This window comes from Schistocerca piceifrons, chromosome 2 (assembly GCF_021461385.2).
Source record: "Schistocerca piceifrons isolate TAMUIC-IGC-003096 chromosome 2, iqSchPice1.1, whole genome shotgun sequence".
Taxonomy (NCBI): domain Eukaryota; kingdom Metazoa; phylum Arthropoda; class Insecta; order Orthoptera; family Acrididae; genus Schistocerca; species Schistocerca piceifrons.
Window position 1 is genome coordinate 665491307 of NC_060139.1, and position 19946 is coordinate 665511252.

Sequence of the window (19946 nt, forward strand, 5' to 3'; positions counted from 1 at the left end):
CAATGTGCGTTCACCGCAATGTCGCCAAACGCGGATGCGACCATCATAATGCTGTAAACAGAACCTAGATTCATCCGAAAAAATGACGTTTTGCCATTCGTGCACCCAGGTTCGTCGTTGAGTACACCATCGCAGGTGCTCCTGTCAGTGATGCAGCGTCAGGTGTAACCGCAGCCGTGGTCTCCGAGCTGATAGTCCATGCTGCTGCAGACGTCGTCGAACTGTTCATGTAGATGGTTGTCTTGCATACGTCCCCATCTGTTGACTCAGGGATTGAGACGTGGCTGCACGATCCGTTAGAGCCATGCGGATAAGATGCCTGTCATCTCGACTGCTAGTGATACGAGGCCGTTGGGATCCAGCACGGCGTTCCGTATTACCCTCCTGAACCCACCGATTCCATATTCTGCTAACAGTCATTGGATCTCGACCAACGCGGGCAGCAATGTCGCGATACGATAAACCGAAATTGCGATAGGCTACAATCCGACCTTTATCAAAGTCGTAAACGTGATGGTACGCATTTCTCCTCCTTACACGAGGCATCACAACAACGTTTCACCAGGCAAGTCGGTCAACTGCTGTTTGTGTATGAGAAATCGGTTGGAAACTTTCCTCATGTCAGGTCGGTGTAGGTGTCGCCACCGGCGCCACCCTTGTGTGAATGCTCTGAAAAGCTAATCATTTTGCGTATCACAACATCTTCTTCCTGTCGGTTAAATTTCGCGTCTGTGGCGCGCCATCTTCGTGGTGTAGCAATTTTAACGGCCAGTAGTGTAGATGCCGAGGCACTCAGTACGCAATCACTGTCATCCTGCCTCATCAACCGCCTAACAATAATAAAAATGAGAGGGAGACAAGCCTTCAGGACTTGTGTTTCAAAGTATTCTCTATTAGAATACACTACAGCGCTCTCTATACACTTGGGCCATTCTTCGATGAATTTCCATTCCCCGCTCTCCTTTCACTGTAAGGAAACGTACTAGACCCCTTTTCTCTTTTTCCGAAACCTCCATTTCTCGGTTTCCAGCGCTACTGCATGCAGTGGACGGTTGATGGGTGCACGTGCTCGCTCTGAACTCACGTGGGTGAGCACCAATGTCCCTCTAGCGGCGAGTTTGGGCCTCAGCGCTGTTGAAGGAGCCACTTCTTCCTCCGTAGGCAATGGTTCTTCAGCAATTTTCATTTTACAGCCTCCAGCTTGTTTCTTTTTGAATGCCCTTAATACGGTAGTTGTCATACCTTTTGCTCCAGAGCCAATACTGGTATTGTGGTGTAGCACCTCCGGCCACATACCCGATGTGCCGATCTTTACATTCATTGGTAACCCACATAAATTAGTATGTTATGAGCCCCCAATAAGCTAGCTACAGTAAGGGTACGATAAGTTGACCAACGGCTCCTTAGCACTGACTTAAAAGTCAGCACCATACAGAAAAGGAGGAAGATGAGGAGATTAGTGTTTCACATCCCGTCGACAACGAGGTGGTTAGAGACGGGGCACAAGCTCGGAATAGGGAAGGACGGGAAAGGAAATCGGTCCTGCCCTTTCAAAGGAACCACCCCAGCATTTGCCTGGAGCGATTTTGGGAAGTCATGGAAACCCTAAATCTCGTTGATTGGTTGATTTGGGGGAGGGGACCAAACGGTGAATCATCGATCACATCGGATTAGGGAAGAATGGAGAAGGAAGTCGCCCGTGCCCTTTCAAAGGAACCATCCAGGCTTTTGCCCGAAGTGATTTAGGGAAACCACGGAAAACTTAAATCACGATGACCTGATGCGGGTTTCAACTGTCACCCTCCCGAGTCCAGCGTGCTAACTACTGCGCCACCTCGCTCTGTAGCATCATAGTGAACACTACTGCTGAATGTTGTCTGTTTCAGGTTGCTGCCAACCTCAGCAATCTAACAGCTGTTGCACTATAGTTGCGTGGTGAAGTGTTGTTGGTTTTACTAAGTGTGTAAGTGGCTTTGATTAGTAATAGTATTTGCGCTTGTATTTAAATTCACTACTGAGTATGAGACACCATCACAGAAGTTTTATATAATACTGTTCTACTCATTCCATTTTAATACCACTGCCTTAGTTAATTTAATGTTACTTTCTGCATATAAGCTCCACGTTTGAAGGTGATCATCTGTGTAATATGCATCCACTTATCAGTGTTACTGCGGTGTCAGATATTTATATCGTAGTAGCTGATCAGTACGAGTCACGCACGCCCGTGAGGTGAGATGTCAGTACTGGGCGACAAACAATAAAACGTTCTCCCTCTCGCACCCTCAACCGCTGCAGTGATCGCACGGATAAAGAGGAATGTTCGATACAAGTCGTCGGTTTTGACCAGTGACACAGGAAATATGCGAGGACGACGTAAATAAAACGGCGACTACAAAGTGACGTTATTGGCAATTCCTTTTCAAACGACCTAAGCTAGAGATCAGTCTGTCACCACAAACAATTTATTTTAGTTTCACATTCGTTGACCTCGCCAATGTGACCAGACTGTCACCTTCTAACTAACCTACCCTACACCTCAGGCTAAGCTGCAGATCAATCTGTCACCGCCACGAGTTTTTTTTCTCCTGTATTTCTCTTCACATTCGTTGGCTTCGCCAACTAATAACAAAACTGTGAACATATGAACTAAAAGGTGTAGGTGTAGTGACAGCAGCCATTAGTATGCCGTCGCTGGCCAAAGCCGAGGAATCGTATCGAACATTCTTGTTGGCCTGGTCGTGCTACCTACCCTTCTGGCACTGAGGTAAACGGTCAACTTCACTTACCTCGCGGCCGAATTCAGCAGCGTCAATTAAAATTGAACAACCTTAAAATATTACTATCCCTTTAAGTATTTTTGTTTTTTACCAAGCCGGACAACTACACTCTTAAAAAGCTCTAAACTTCAGTTGAAGGTTTTGGGTTCGGCTGCTAGTCGCTAGATGCGTGTCGCTACAAAGTACGGTCGAGCACCGCAGTCCGCATGAAAACTTGATTCAGTCCTCAGTTTGACGACCACCGACTTCATACAATGGCGTCCAAATTTAAAGCAAAAAACGGAAAAAATCGCAAGGTAGCGTTTATTTTGCCACAAAACAGTATAAATATGTGATAGTAAAGTAGAAAGAATGTAAAGAATACAGAATATAATCAACTGCAATGTGCATATTGGTAGACAAAAACGTTCTTCGTTTTTTTTCCCAACTTAACGGATTTGCACACGCAGTCTGACAACTGGTTAACGTGCTCAGTATGGGGTGCGACTACCTATGGCACTAATACAGGCGTGACAGTGATTGGACATCCTATGAATGATATCGTCAATCTCATGTTGAGGCAATAATGCCCATTCTTCCTGCAGAGCTGCTCACAAGTGGTTGGTGGATGCTGACGTGATGCAGCCCATCTCCCTAGTGCATCCCAGACATGTTGTATGGGATTCAGATCGGGAGAACGAGAAGGCCACGCCATGCGTGCAATATCTTCAGTTTTCAAAAAACCATCAACCACACTTATTCTATGAGGTTGAGCATTATCGTCCATCAATACGAAGTCTGGGCCCACTGCACCTCGCAACAACCGCGCGTGAGATCCCAAGATATCCTCAGGGTACCTGACAGCAGTTCAGTCTTCCTCGTTCACCCGCACAGTTTCATGAAGAGGTGTTCGAGTGGTGAACATCATCACTGCCCGCACTATTAGGGATCCTCGTCGACATCGGTCTCTTTCCCGGAACCGTGTTCCACGTGCCCTCCAGATGCGAATCCATCGAAAATCACTCTCCAGATCAAATCGGGACTCATCTCTGAAAAGAACATTGGCCCACTGTTCGAACGTCCAGGTGGCATGTTGACGGCTCCACTCTATACGTTCCCTTCTGTGAAGACACGCCAGAGGTAAGCATACAGCAGGTTTCCAATAATAAAGGCTACACTACCGAACCCTTCTGTACACCATTTTCCTCAATACAACACGTCTAGGGGATGCTGCTAGGCCAGATGCCAGTTCCAGTGCAGTACTAAGGCCCTACCGTCGCTCCATTACAGCCAAATAACGATCCATTCATTCTGATATCACACGTGGTCAGCCCTGCCATGGCCTAGGGAGTTACGGTTTCAGTCTCTATAAACCGTCGCCTCATCCGAGACACAACAGAACGATTCACAATAAGCCATAGGGCCACATCAATTTGCAACGCTTCTGCTTCCATTCTCCCTATGGCCCTCCACAGCAGAGTGTCTGTAGGTATCTTCTCTGTGCCATACTGTACCGTCTGTGACTATACACAGCGATTGTGGATGTGAGATTACCCTGCAAACACTAACCCCCTCGATGGGTGCCCTGATGTCATTGTTGGCGTGGTTGTCCGTTGATCGGAATGCCATCTTCCGTGCAGAAAACGATCGTAATGACATCTGTTGATAGTTTGCATAATCATGCCGTAAACTAGACACAGGAGGGGGCAATAGTAGTATGTTGTTTAATTTTGGACACCAGTGTACATATCATGATATAACGTTCATAATTCCCAGTGGCAAATAACACTTCCCCAGAGCTCTCGTACAAACGGAAGTGAACTCTCAATCACCTACCAAAGATTATACTTCGCTGTTCCACGCATATCAGTACCACCAGAGATACTGCTGCGCATACAAGAACTTACGCGCGGCTTCATGTCTCCCTTCAACCATCTTACACCTATGTTACAACATTTGTATCTATTGTGGTTTGACAGAACATGACATTGACTGATCTATCTTACAACATTCGCAACACTTGGCAAACAATCGAATCCTCATGACTACTGCATGATCTACGTCCCAATACGTGCTTACAACTGCACTTCAAATTACGCACGGAAACATTAAAATATAATTACTACTAAGGAAATTAGGTTTGTGGCTGCTTTTCAGGAGACCACTAGCAAAGTTGGCCCAGAGAAGCCCACTGAAAGCTTCCGTCTTTCCCTTCAACATTATGACTCGTTCATCTCTCAAAGCGTGAACTATTTTTATTTCTTATAAATTTGCTAGTAACCAAACCTTTTGTCGTAAATGCAATATATTCAAGCCATCCGTGATGTTTCGTAAAGAATGTTGCTCACGTTCAAAGTTCTTTGCTACTGCTGTTTATTCTTTATACTTTTGACATTTATTTTTTACAAAATTAGCTGCAAATTGTTTATTTCTTGTTGACTACGTAAGTTCACGGCAAGCCTGTTTCGGCATATGTGACATTATCAAGTGTTCCTGATTATTTATGTATATGATTTTATTCTACGTCTACGTAATAGTACTAGTAAATTTTATCTCTACTGTGGCAGGTAGAGTCGTGAGTCGACCAGCCTTCAGGAGTCGTTAGTGCAAGGTGCCTGCCACACTCGCAAACTCAACCCACAAAAGACCAATCAACCGATTCTTAGCTCAGACAGAATCCATCTCAATCGTACAACTGTTAAGTCGATAATTTTTCACGCTGCTATGTATTAATGCAGCTGAGATTTCATTATCAACGAAATAAAAATTTAATTAAATTCATGTAATTAAAAATGACCTGGCTGACTTTCAGTATTAAAAGAAAACAATATATTTTCTTTTATGGCAGCCTGCAGAATTTTCTCATCCAGAATTTTTGCATTCTCTGTTAACAAACTGAATACCGCAGCTTTGAAAAGCGCTTTTGTAGCACTCTGGCTTCAGAGACAATCAAAGCTGCTTACTCGCGCCACTGCTGGCTATGAGAACTTCTGTTGAGAACCTCTCGGAAATCCGTTGTTGTCAACCCACTCCCGAACACTTGCAGATGCCACGCCTCGCTACATTGCCCGATCTGAGGAAAACACAAGCTAATTTCCCAGAATTCACTGGCCCTGCTGTTCCAATCAGAAAATCTACGAGAAAATGGTTGTACGTATTGTCATTTAGCGATGTGTCATAGATTAGAGTCGTCACAACTTTTAGATGCAGTGACGTCCATAAATCGACTTGGAACGTAAGCTCTTTTACGTGCTAATTTGTTGACACAGGTCATGTATTCGATTATTTAGAAATAACCCAAGTTTTTCTTCGTTCAGAAACATTAGTTTATCAAAAATCAACACCTTAACGCTTAACAACGACAATAAACATTTCCATTGCGGCAAAGAGTGTAAAACAATCTCTGCCCGTAAGACATAGATATTAAAATGTCTTTCAGAATACGAAATAAAACTATTCACAACAGAAAACTTTCACGCTCCCCCTTTTTTAAAATAATTTACACACTCTCACATTATTGCACAGCTCTCGTAGTCGGACAGCTAATAATGGTTTTGTTTCCAGAATGAGATTTTCAGTCTGCAGTGGACTGTGCGCCGGTATGAAACTTCCTGACAAATCAAAACTGTGTGCCGGAGGTACTGGCAGAAGGAAAGCTGTGAGGACGGGTCGTGAGCAGTGCTCGAGTAGCTCCGATGGTAGGCAAAGGTCCCGAGTTCGGGTCTCGGGCCGCCACACAGTTTTGATCTGCTAGGAAGCTACGTATCAGCGCACATTCCGGTGCAGAGTGAATATCTCATTCTGGAAACATCCCCCAGGCTGTGGCTAAGCCATGTCTCCGCATTATCCTTTCTTCCAGGAGTGATAGTTCTGCGAGGTTCGCAGGAGAGCTTCTGTGAAGTTTGGAAGGTAGGAGACGAGTTACTGCCAGAAGTAAAGCACGAGTCGTGAGTTGTGCTTGGGTAGCTCAGGTGGTAGAGCATTTGCCCACGAAAGGCAAAGGTCCCGATTTCGAGTCTCGGTCCGGCATACAGTTTTGATCTGCTAGGAATTTTCACTGGTTTTGTTAATAAACCCTGAAACTGGTTTTGTGTATTTACCGCTGAAACAGTAATTTGACCGGGTATAACTAACTCTCGAACAAGGGAGTGTCTGAGACGAGTATGTTTTATTCGTCGGCGAAATTCAGGATTCGGTGCGAGTCAAACTGCAGCCTCATTGTCGCTCGTAAGAATGGTTAGGAATCCTTTAGCTGATAAAGCAGGGTTGAAAGTCTCTTGATCCAAACAATTTCTCGTGTTGTTTCACTAACCGCTACAATTTCAGCTTGTGTAGTAGACATTGCAAATAAAGTTTGTCGCTGACTCTTTCAATTGACAGGTGCACCGAAGTACAGACAACGAACACCTGAGCTAAATCTTCCAGTCTCTAAATCCTCTCCATGATCGGCATCAATATAACATTCAAGAATACATTTGTCTTCACCGCTTTTGTAAATCAGTCCATAACAGTTCTACAAGCACTCAAACCAAAGCGCTCCAAAACCTTTTTGGTCTAGTGAGTCTGAGTGGATTCAATTGACCGATCTTCTTTTCTATCAGTTTCCAATCCAATACAATTGGGCTTGATTTTATTTTCAATTCTCTTTCAAGATCTTCAATAAATTCTTTAAGTTTACTATCATGATTGGCCGCAATCAATCTTTCATCAACACAGAGTACGAAGAAAATCCTGTAAGAGCCGTTCTGTCTCATATAAAGAGGTCAGAGTCAGCTTCGCTTCTCTTAAATCCTAGTTCCGTGGCATAATTAGTGAATGTCTCATTTCAGCAACGGGGTGTCTGTTTCAGGCAGATAAGCTTTTCATTAGACGACATAATTTTCTGGAACCATCATTATGACCTTCAGGCGGTGTCACAAATCTTGTTTGCTTGAGATCACCGTAAATAAAAGCATTAGTCACGTCTATTTGTGCAATGTTCATATTCTCTTTGGCGGCTGCGGTAGCCGAGCTGTTCTAGGCGCTTCAGTCCGGAACCGCGCAGGTTCGAATCCTGCCTCGGGCATGGATGTGTGTGATAGGTTAGCTAGGTTTAAGTAGTTCTAAGTTCTAGGGGATTGATGACCTTAGAAGTTAAGTCCCATAGTCCTCAGAGCCATTTGAACCAGGCTTCTTTCGATACCATATTTTGTATGGAGACATTCCTAGAATACTGCAAGATCAGGAAGTGTGCTGCGGAATTGATCATTTTAGCGCAAAAGCGATTGAGGAATGTTTCTGCGAGCATGCGTCATAGTCCTGGCTATTGCAACAAGAGTACGATTTTCTCTTTCACTGCATCCGTTTTGCTGTGGAGTGTATGGCATAACGAAACGTTGAATTACACCCTCCGTCTGTAGAATTTCCATTGTCTGTTTTTTATTGAGCTCTCCTCCTTTATAGCTTAAGAGGTTTTTAATTGCATGCCTAGCAGTCTTTGTTTCTGTCATAAATTGTCTTAATTTATTAAGAACTTGTGATTTTTCCTTGACGAACTAAAAAACTCGAAATTTACTGTAATCATCTTTGAATAAAACAAAGTACGATATCCAGACTTGGAAGTTTGAAAAGGACAACAGACATCCGTATGACTCAGCTCTCCTTGTTCAGAAGCTCTCTTCCATATGCCAAATGGAAGCCGATGTGCTTTACCGTACATACAGCCTTTACAGAGCTCAGAATTCAGTCCCACGTATATCCCTAAGATCTTGCAGATTAACATTTTGACATGTTGCTTATTCTGATGTCCAAATCTTTCATGATACAATTGTAGTATGTTTACTCGACTCATGTCATTTGCTTCAGCAAGAATAGGAGGTTTAATGCTTCTCATAATTAATTTAAATAGTCCTGTTTCAAAATAACATCTTTCTGTTGTGGATAGAAATGTACTTTCTGTATTTTTATCCTGTGCCGCTAAGAAAGAAAATAATCTATTTTTAATTTTTGGTATATACCATACATCAGGAAACGGCTTTGCCGCAGTCGATACACCGGTTCCCGTCAGATCACTGAAGTTAAGCGCTGTCGGGCGTGGCCGGCGCTTGGATGGGTGACCATCCGGGCCGCCATGAGCTGTTACAATTTTTCGAGGTGCACTCAGCCTCGTGATGCTAATAGAGGAGCTACTCGACGGTATAGTAGCGGCTCCGGTCAAAGAAACCCATCGTAACGACTGGGAGTGCGGTGTGCTGACCACACGCCCCTCCTATCCGCATCCTCAGTTGAGGATGACACGGCGGTCGGATGGTCCCGATGGACCACCTGTAGCCTGATGACAGAGTGCTTTTATATACCATACATCACTAAAGGTGATTTTGTGCCACTTTTCATTTACTGCTGCTTCCATATCTTTGCTACACTCCTGGAAATTGAAATAAGAACACCGTGAATTCATTGTCCCAGGAAGGGGAAACTTTATTGACACATTCCTGGGGTCAGATACATCACATGATCACACTGACAGAACCACAGGCACATAGACACAGGCAACAGAGCATGCACAATGTCGGCACTAGTACAGTGTATATCCACCTTTCGCAGCAATGCAGGCTGCTATTCTCCCATGGAGACGATCGTAGAGATGCTGGATGTAGTCCTGTGGAACGGCTTGCCATGCCATTTCCACCTGGCGCCTCAGTTGGACCAGCGTTCGTGCTGGACGTGCAGACCGCGTGAGACGACGCTTCATCCAGTCCCAAACATGCTCAATGGGGGACAGATCCGGAGATCTTGCTGGCCAGGGTAGTTGACTTACACCTTCTAGAGCACGTTGGGTGGCACGGGATACATGCGGACGTGCATTGTCCTGTTGGAACAGCAAGTTCCCTTGCCGGTCTAGGAATGGTAGAACGATGGGTTCGATGACGGTTTGCATAAACCATGCACTATTCAGTGTCCCCTCGACGATCACCAGTGGTGTACGGCCAGTGTAGGAGATCGCTCCCCACACCATGATGCCGGGTGTTGGCCCTGTGTGCCTCGGTCGTATGCAGTCCTGATTGTGGCGCTCACCTGCACGGCGCCAAACACGCATACGACCATCATTGGCACCAAGGCAGAAGCGACTCTTATCGCTGAAGACGACACGTCTCCATTCGTCCCTCCATTCACGCCTGTCGCGACACCGCTGGAGGCGGGCTGCACGATGTTGGGGCGTGAGCGGAAGACGGCCTAACGGTGTGCGGGACCGTATCCCAGCTTCATGGAGACGGTTGCGAATGGTCCTCGCCGATACCCCAGGAGCAACAGTGTCCCTAATTTGCTGGGAAGTGGCGGTGCGGTCCCCTACGGCACTGCGTAGCATCCTACGGTCTTGGCGTGAATCCGTGCGTCGCTGCGGTCCGGTCCCAGGTCGACGGGCACGTGCACCTTCTGCCGACCACTGGCGACAACATCGATGTACTGTGGAGACCTCACGCCCCACGTGTTGAGCAATTCGGCGGTACGTCCACCCGGCCTCCCGCATGCCCACTATACGCCCTCGCTCAAAGTCCGTCAACTGCACATACGGTTCACGTCCACGCTGTCGCGGCATGCTACCAGTGTTAAAGACTGCGATGGAGCTCCGTATGCCACGGCAAACTGGCTGACACTGACGGCGGCGGTGCACAAATGCTGCGCAGCTAGCGCCATTCGACGGCCAACACCGCGGTTCCTGGTGTGTCCGCTGTGCCGTGCGTGTGATCATTGCTTGTACAGCCCTCTCGCAGTGTCCGGAGCAAGTATGGTGGGTCTGACACACCGGTGTCAATGTGTTCTTTTTTCCATTTCCAGGAGTGTATATATTGTATATCTCCGACAAAGAACTTCTCTAACTACCTAAGACATAATTTTCTTGTAAACATAAAGCATCATTTTACGTCAAAAAATAACCAAAGTTCCACGATTATGTTTCTGTAGGAAGTAAATACGTGACCTGTGTTAACAGTACATAAAAGAACTTACAGCCCAAGATAACTCCACTCAGTATTAAGTATAATGTAAGATAAAATCTTATAATACTGTTAAATAGACGTAGAATAATGATAAATGTAATGTCAATAGGAAGACTTGGATACGCCGAAAAAAGCTTCTCGTGAACTTAAGTAATTAACAACAAATAAACAATTCGCAGCTAATTATGTCAAAAATAGAAAGAAGATGTCACATTATGACCTTACACAAGCTTCAGGCCCAGCAGAGAAGAAAAATCTGTTTATTATTATATTCTCTTAACATTATTTTAAACTTTCTGTCTGACGCACATACTTCATCTCTTCTTCAACTACATTCTATTACCCTTGTTTGTTTCGTTTCGTTGAGATTCACCGTACAACCTCTTTTGAGACACTCTCCATTTCATTCAGTTGCTCTTGAAAGTTCTTTGCTGTTTGTGAGAGAATTGCAAACTTGTTCGCAAACTTGAAAGTTTTTATTTCATTTCTGTGAATTTTAATTCTTTCGAAATTTCCCCTTGGTTTCCTTTACAGATTGAATAACATCGCGAATAGGCTACAACTCTGACTCACTGCCTCCTCGACCACCATTCTCCTTTCATCCCCTTCGACTCTCTCTGTCAAGACCACGTACGATAAAAATATCCATACACCATTTACTAGACATTAACATGGGGTTGTCCACGCCTTTGTCCTTACGGCGGCTTCAAGTCTGTTGGATGTACATGCAGTGAGGTGTCTGAATGTTTGTGGAAGAATGGCAGCCCATTACTTCTCTTAGAGCCCAAACCAGAGAAGGTAGATATGTTGGACGCTGGAGCCTGGAGAGAATTTGGCGTTCTAAACCATCCAGAAAGTGTTCCACTGGGTCCAGTTGGATTCTGTACAGGTCAGTCCATTTCAGGATTGTTATTGTTCACATACCACTGCCTCACAGATGTTTCATTATGACAGGGTGCCCTGTTATGCTGATACAATCTGTCATTGCCTATGAACCGTTCCTCTATTTTATCGAGTCCGCAGTGTTGTCACATACGGCGTCACTCTTTGCCCCACCTCATGCATCATTTAGCACTGACAACAGAATTGTATGGCTTGTGAGAGGCTGCTCGGCCATTGTATCCCGGTCTAAATCGGTACGGACAGTCATTGTGGTGTCTCCACTGCTGGTAGCTCTTTGATAGTCACGAGTAGTTCCTTCCGCTGATTTCACGGCAGTTTTTGCAGGCACCCTCCAGTGCTCGATAGTCCCAGTCTGCTAGCACACGATATCTAAGTGGTCCTGGTTTACTGTGGTTGTTCCTTTGCGATTCCACTTCAGTCACATCACCAACAGTCGACTTCGGCAGATTTAGAGGGGTTGAAATGTCTGTGATGGCTTTTTTTATTCAGGTGACTTTCAGAGACTGGACAATCTTCGAAGTGCCGGCCGAAGTGGCCGTGCGGTTAAAGGCGCTGCAGTCTGGAACCGCAAGGCCGCTACGGTCGCAGGTTCGAATCCTGCCTCGGGCATGGATGTTTGTGATGTCCTTAGGTTAGTTACGTTTAACTAGTTCTAAGTTCTAGGGGACTAATGACCTCAGCAGTTGAGTCCCATAGTGCTCAGAGCCATTTGAACCAATCTTCGAAGTCATTGAGCTGTCCTGACGAATCCATTCTGTTGTTACTGCTTCTCCAATGACAATACAGTACTCATCGGCTCCTTTCATACTTGCATGTCCGCCTGCTGTGGTAACTAGTGGTCACTTCCGTGTAAGATGGGTGTGGCCAGATACTTTTGATCAGATACTACGAGGGGCGTTCAATAAGTAATGCCACACATTATTCTTCCGTAAGCAGGTTGGTTTTATTCAGGATTCCAATACGTCACATTATTCCCAACTCTTATGGCTACAAAACCCTATTTTTCAACACAATCTCCGCTCAATGCGACGGCCTTACGCCAGTTTACTGGGAGAGCCTGTACGCTGCATGGTTCTGCTCTACTGGTCGACGTAGGAGCCAATGTCTTGCTGCACGAAGAACCCCCCTATCATCCAAGAACCGCTTCCCGCGGAGTGCATCCTTCATTGAGCCAAATGGATGCAAGTCGGAAGGTGCGAAATCCGGGCTTTGGGATGGGAGGATGAACAGTCGAATGGAGTTCTGTGAGCTTCTCTCGGGTGCGGAGACTTGTGTGAGGCATTGCGTTGTCATGGATAAGAAAGGTTCGTTTACATTTTTGTGGCGACGAATACGCTAAAGTCGTTTCTTTAATTTCCTGAGGGTAGCACAATAATCTTCAGAGTAGATCGTTGCGCCATAAGAGATGACACCATACAGAATAGCCTCTTCAGAGTCCCAGAAGACCATCGTCATGACTTTACCGGCTGTGGATACAGCTTTGACCTTATTCTTCGGAGGAGAGGTGGTGTGGCGCCGCTCCATGGGGGAACGGACAGGCTTGCACGAGCTTGTTGCGATAATACGAGGGTCACTCCCAAAGAAATGCACACCACGTTTTTTAATCGATCTTTTATTCTACATGTGTGAAAGTTTTACAGTGTGTTCATACATAATTTATGAACAATATTTTCATTTCTCCACATAATTTCCATCCCTGTCAACTGCCTTACGCCATCTTGGAACCAGCGCCTGTATACGCGAACGGTAAAATTCTGGACCAACCTGTTGGAGCCACTGTTTGGCAGCGTGCACAAGGGAGTCATCATCTTCAAACCTTGTTCCACGATGTTAGTCTTTCAGTTTCCCAAAGAGATGATAGTCACACGGAGCCAGGTCAGGACTGTATGGCGGGTTTTTCAGTGTTGTCCATCCGACTTTTGTGATCGAGGCCTGCCGCTGCGAGGACAATCCTCAATATTGTCGTTCCCGATTTCATCACGTAACCTGCTTCCCCACCAACCAATTGTACTGCGGTTGACAGCAGCAACTCCATACACCTTTTTCAACCTCTTGTGGATGTTTCCCACTATCTAGCTTTCACAGCACAGGAATTCTACAACAGCACGTTGCTTCTACATCTACATCCATACTCCTCAAGCCACCTGACGGTGCGTGGCGGAGGGTACCTTGAGTACCTCTATAGGTTCTCCCTTCTATTCCAGTCTCGTATTGTTCGTGGAAAGAAGGATTATCGGTATGTCTCTGTGTGGGCTCTAATCTCTCTTATTTTATCCTCATGGTCTCTTCGCGAGATATATGTAGGAGGGAGCAATATACTGCTTGACTCCTCGGTGAAGGTATGTTCTCGAAACTTCAACAAAAGCCCGTACCGAGCTACTGAGTGTCTCTCCTGCAGAGTCTTCTTCTGGATTTTATCTATCATCTCCGTAACGCTTTCGCGATTACTAAATGATACTGTAAAGAAGCGCGCTGCTCTCCGTTGGATCTTGTCTATCTCTTCTATCAACCCTATCTGGTACGGATCCCACACTGCTGAGCAGTATTCAAGCAATGGGCGAACAAGCGTACTGTAACCTTCTTCCTCTGTTTCCGGATTGCATTTCCTTAGGATTCTTCCAATGAATCTCAGTCTGGCATCTGCTTTACCGACGATCAACTTTATATGATCATTCCATTTTAAATCACTCCTAATGCGTACTCCCAGATAATTTATGGAATTAACTGCTTCCAGTTGCTGACCTGCTGTACTACTTCTGACAAACGTCAAGTGTAGCAGCCAACTTTAAGACATGCTGTGACGGCGTCACTCGAGGGAACAGGTTGAACTAAATTTGAAAAGAAGCGGGAAGGATGTATCTACACACTGTAAAACTTTAACACATGCAGAATGAAAACTGTATTTTTACAGAAATAGTGTGCATTTCTTTTGGAGTGACCCTCGTAGCAGACGCCTCGCCCAACGACTAAATGTGCTTTTGTTCACTGCCATGTCTCTCTAGACACTCTGAAAGCGCCTGTAAATATCTGCTGGGCTCCGATTTTCCGCCAAAAGAAACTCAATGACAGCTCTCTGGTTGGGACGCACGTCAGTTATTGACACCGTTTCGAAGGCTACTTCTAGCGCCGCTGGGGGGTGAAACGGGAATATTCTACCACGTCCCACAAGAAATTCCGCATTTTTTCGACTGAAATTCGCCGAGAAAGAAAATTTTTTCCGTTACATATTGAGCGGCTTCCGTGTATTTGTGTCTAGTTTAGTGTGTTCCTGGCAGGAGCGGCTGGTGGAGCTGTGTGAGCCTGGCGGCGGGCTGCGCTACCCGCGGCTGCGCTACGCGCTGACCACGGCGTGGGGGCGGTACGCGTGGCGCGAGGAGGACGTGTTCCAGCTGGAGGCGCACGTGGTGGCGGCGCCGTCGCTGCCCGCGCCCGCCGTCGACCACCCGTGGGCGCAGCAGGCGGCCAGCGACGTGGCCGGCAGGTTCCTGCCGCAACACCTCTCGCCCTGGCAGGTCGCCCTGCTGCCCGGCGGCCGCGTCGTCCTCATCCGCCTGCACCACCTTCTGCAGGTAACACGACTGCGCACCTCCAGCACTCGCAGCTTCCTGTTAAACTGCCGACTGTGCTGTCGTCTACAGGAATGTAAGCCGACTTACAAGGCGACAGTCAGTCCTTTAATCACAGATTTTGACGAGTCTTAGGTATGTACGAGGGTTGGAACTATAATAGTGGCAACTACACTACACGCCATTAAAATTGCTACACCAAGAAGAAATGCAGATGATAAACGGGTATTCATTAAACAAATATACACTCCTGGAAATTGAAATAAGAACACCGTGAATTCATTGTCCCAGGAAAGGAAAACTTTATTGACACATTCCTGGGGTCAGATACATCACATGATCACACTGACAGAACCACAGGCGCATAGACACAGGCAACAGAGCATGCACAATGTCGCCACTAGTACAGTGTATATCCACCTTTCGCAGCAATGCAGGCTGCTATTCTCCCATGGAGACGATCGTAGAGATGCTGGATGTAGTCCTGTGGAACGGCTTGCCATGCCATTTCCACCTGGCGCCTCAGTTGGACCAGCGTTCGTGCTGGACGTGCAGACCGCGTGAGACGACGCTTCATCCACTCCCAAACATGCTCAATGGGGTACAGATCCGGAGATCTTGCTGGCCAGGGTAGTTGACTTACACCTTCTAGAGCACGTTGGGTGGCACGGGATACATGCGGACATGCATTGTCCTGTTGCAACAGCAAGTTCCCTTGTCGGTCTAGGAATGGTCGAACGATGGGTTCGATGACGGTTTGGATGTACCGTGCACTATTCAGTGTCCCCTCGACGATCACCAGTGGTGTACGGCCAGTGTAGGAGATCGCTCCCAACAACATGATGCCGGTGTTGGCCCTGTGTGCCTCAGTCGTATGCAGTCCTGATTGTGGCGCTCACCTGCACGGCGCCAAACACGCAAACGACCATCATTGGCAGCAAGGCAGAAGCGACTCTCATCGCTGAAGACGACACGTCTCCATTCGTCCCTCCATTCACGCCTGTCGCGACACCACTGGAGGCGGGCTGCACGATGTTGGGGCGTGAGCGGAAGACGGCCTAACGGTGTGCGGGACCGTAGCCCAGCTTCATGGAGACGGTTGCGAATGGTCCTCGCCAATACCCCAGGAGCAACAGTGTCCCTAATTTGCTGGGAAGTGGCGGTGCGGTCCCCTACGGCACTGCGTAGGATCCTACGGTCTTGGGGTGCATCCGTGTGTCGCTGCGGTCCGGTCCCAGGTCGACGGGCACGTGCACCTTCCGCCGACCACTGGCGACAACATCGATGTACTGTGGAGACCTCACGCCCCACGTGTTGAGCAATTCGGCGGTACGTCCACCCGGCCTCCCGCATGCCCACTATACGCCCTCGCTCAAAGTCCGTCAACTGCACATACGGTTCACGTCCACGCTGTCGCGGCATGCTACCAGTGTTAAAGACTGCGATGGAGCTCCGTATGCCACGGCAAACTGGCTGACACTGACGGCGGCGGTGCACAAATGCTGCGCAGCTAGCGCCATTCGACGGCCAACACCGCGGTTCCTGGTGTGTCCGCTGTGCCGTGCGTGTGATCATTGCTTGTACAGCCCTCTCGCAGTGTCCGGAGCAAGTATGGTGGGTCTGACACACCGGTGTCAATGTGTTCTTTTTTCCATTTCCAGGAGTGTATTATACTAGAACTGTATGTGATTACATTTTCACGCAATTTGGGTGCATAGATCCTGAGAAATCGGTGTTGTGGCGTAACAAGCTAGCTACGCCACACTGAGAAGGGAGCCGAAAGGCACGCGTACACACACGCCGACTGGCGTCAAGTCTGGAACAGGATACGTTATGACTGCTATAAAGAAAATACGTAGCTTTGGAATATACTTAACTTTATTCTTTGTTGGTTTACAACGTTCTTCTTGAGACATTTATACGATAACTCTCAAACTAGGTAAGGCTAATGGCGCCTTGTTAGGTCGTAGCCATGGACTTAGCAGAAGGCTATTCTAACTGTCTCTCGGCAAATGAGAGGAAGGCTTCGTCCGTATTGTCGCTAGCAATGTCGTCCGTACAACTGGGGCGAGTGCTATTCCGTATCTCGAGACCTGCCTTGTGGTGGCGCTCGGTCTGCGATCACACAGTGGCGACACGCGGGTCCGACATGTAGTAAATGGACCACGGTCGATTTAAGCTACCACCTAGCAAGTGTGGTGTCTGGCGGTGACACCACATTCCTCCCCCGCAAATCGGCGAACGGTCGTGTTATAAGGCTTTCGCCCGCCGTGGGGGGGACCCCATGTTGACGTATGCGATGAGGTGGGGGCCTAACAACAGGCGAGGCCGTGCCACCCGCACCCGGCCATTCGGTCCGAGGGGAGCTAGGAAACGCCTGAAAACCTAGTCCAGGGTGCACGTCAACATGCGGTGTATGCGCCCATAAAGAGACAGGAGGGGCCGAAGGGTCGACCTCCATTGCGTCGGGGTACCCGACGCGCGATGACGCCATGTGGTCCGGAGCGGGCAAGAGTTCCATGGCGGAGGACAGCTGGTCACGGGAAGCCATCGGCGGCGCGCGATCCAGGGAGGCGCTTGGCGGCAGCAGCGAAGCGTCCACTGCGGGCGGCGCCGGCTGGAGAACAGGCGGCGGCGGCGGCGGCGCGTCGCCATGGGGCAAAATGGAAGGCATCGTCGGTAACACCTGGGGATGAGGCGAGCCAGTAGATGGGTCCCCAGGGCGCTGACCGGACGGCACCGTCGCTGAAAGCAGATGGGGAGCGGCAGAACCCGTGCGACGACAGAGGCGCAGCTGATTGAGATGCCGACGCACCTCACCAGAGGCCCCCAAAACCAAATACATCGCGCGGCCGAGGCAGCGAAGAATGCGCCCTGCGAGCCAACGCCGTGAACCTCGATAGGTGCGATAGAATACAACATCGCCTGGAGCAAAAGCAGAAGTCCGCCGCTGCATAGGAACCTGATGCGGCGGATGCAGCAAAGACATCAAGGTTCGATGAGGACGACCGTGGAGCAACTCAGCGGCGAGCGACCATCCCGGGGCTGAGAGCGATACGAAGACAAAAAGAGCAACAACGCATCCTCCCGAGAAGGTGACTCTTTCAACTTTAACATCTGTGACTTGAAAGTCCGGACCAATCGTTCAGCGGCACCGTTTGACTGAGGCGAAAACGGCGCGGATGTCAGATGTTGAATACCATTGACCTGGCAGAATGGCTGAAATTCTGCGGACATGAATTGTGGGCCATTGTCGGAAACAATAGTCTGCGGAAGACCTTCAATGCAAAAGATAGCAGACAACGCTTGGATGGTGACAGTTGACGTCGTGGAAGACATCCGGACAACAAAAGGAAAATTACTGAAGGCATCTACCAGAACCAACCATCTAGCATTCCAGAATGGACCAGCAAAATCGATGTGCAAGCGTTGCCAAGGGGAAGTGGCTTTTGGCCATGCAAAGACTTTCTGCGGCGGTGCGGATTGTTGTTCGGCACACGCCATGCAAGAAGAACACATATTCGTAATCGCAGCATCGATTCCCAACCAAGTACAGTGCTGACGAGCAAGTTGTTTCGTTCGCACTATACCCCAATGTCCTTGGTGAAGAAGCTGTAAAACAGAGGACTGTAACGAACGTGGTACCACTACTCCGGACTGATCATTATCAGAACACAACAACAAAACACCACGTCGAACAAAAAGTCTCTCCTTGTGAGCAAAAAATCGGCAACCAACGGATCCTCGATCCGAGACTTTGACAAAGGCCATTGCGTAGCAACAAAAAGGCAAAACAGTAGCAAGGACAGGGTCAGCAGCTGTGGCTGTAGCTACACGACGAAAATCAATCGGAAACGATTCGACCACTGCATCGGTTTCCGAATCAATGAACATGCAAGCAAGTTCGGAAGAATCGAATGCTTTATCCTCAGCAACAGGCAAACGTGACAACGCATCGGCGTTTCCGTGCTTAGCAGTGGACCGATACAAGATATCGTAGCGGTACTGCGAGAGGAAAATAGACACCAGCGAACGAATTTCTGCGCTGTACGCGGAGGTACAGGCTGGTTCGGATGAAAAAGCGATGTCAAAGGTTTGTGGTCTGTGATGATGGTAAAGTAACGACCATACAAGAAATCATGGAACTTAGTAACACCAAACACGAGAGCTAAAGCTTCTTTCTCTATCTGTGAGTAATTTCTTTGTGCAGACGAGAGCAATTTGGACGCAAAGGCAATAGGGCGATCATGCGAGCCAACTTTGTGCGCAAGCACAGCACCGATCCCGAAATCCGATGCATCTACCATCAACAAAAGGGGTTTCTGGGGATCGAAAGGCGTAAGGCAAGTATGAGAAAGCAACGCCGATTTCAACTGGCGAAAGGCGCGTTCGCATTCCGTCGTCCAGACGAATGGAACACCTGCACGGCGTAAGCGATGAAGCGGAGCTGAAAGGGAAGAGGCATTGCGCAGTCACTCACACCTTGTGATGCTAAATCGTTCAATGTTCTTGCGACCTCAACACGCAAGGCGTGAGGAACATTGCGCGCTCTGAAAAATTGCGGTTGCGCGTTGACTTCCAGTTCCAAATGTGCTTCATAGTTTTTAGCGCAACCCAGGCCCGGTGCAAAAATGTCTGCAAATTCTTCACATAAGCGAGAAACACTGTCTGAAGGCACAGTCTGATTCACTGATAGGACCTGATTTACGATAGACATGTTAAACAATTGAAATAAATCTAAA

The 19946-nt window shown here is 47.7% G+C and overlaps 1 protein-coding gene across 2 annotated transcripts in view; it reads left to right on the top strand.

Moving 5' to 3' along the window:
- Positions 1–19946, top strand: part of LOC124776260 — a 148782-nt gene that overhangs the window by 56975 nt on the left and 71861 nt on the right. For both annotated transcript variants that reach the window (XM_047251153.1, XM_047251152.1), the window contains exon 4: positions 14914–15207. In XM_047251153.1, the coding sequence (XP_047107109.1) occupies positions 14914–15207 (294 nt within the window). The remainder of the gene's footprint in view (positions 1–14913; positions 15208–19946) is intronic.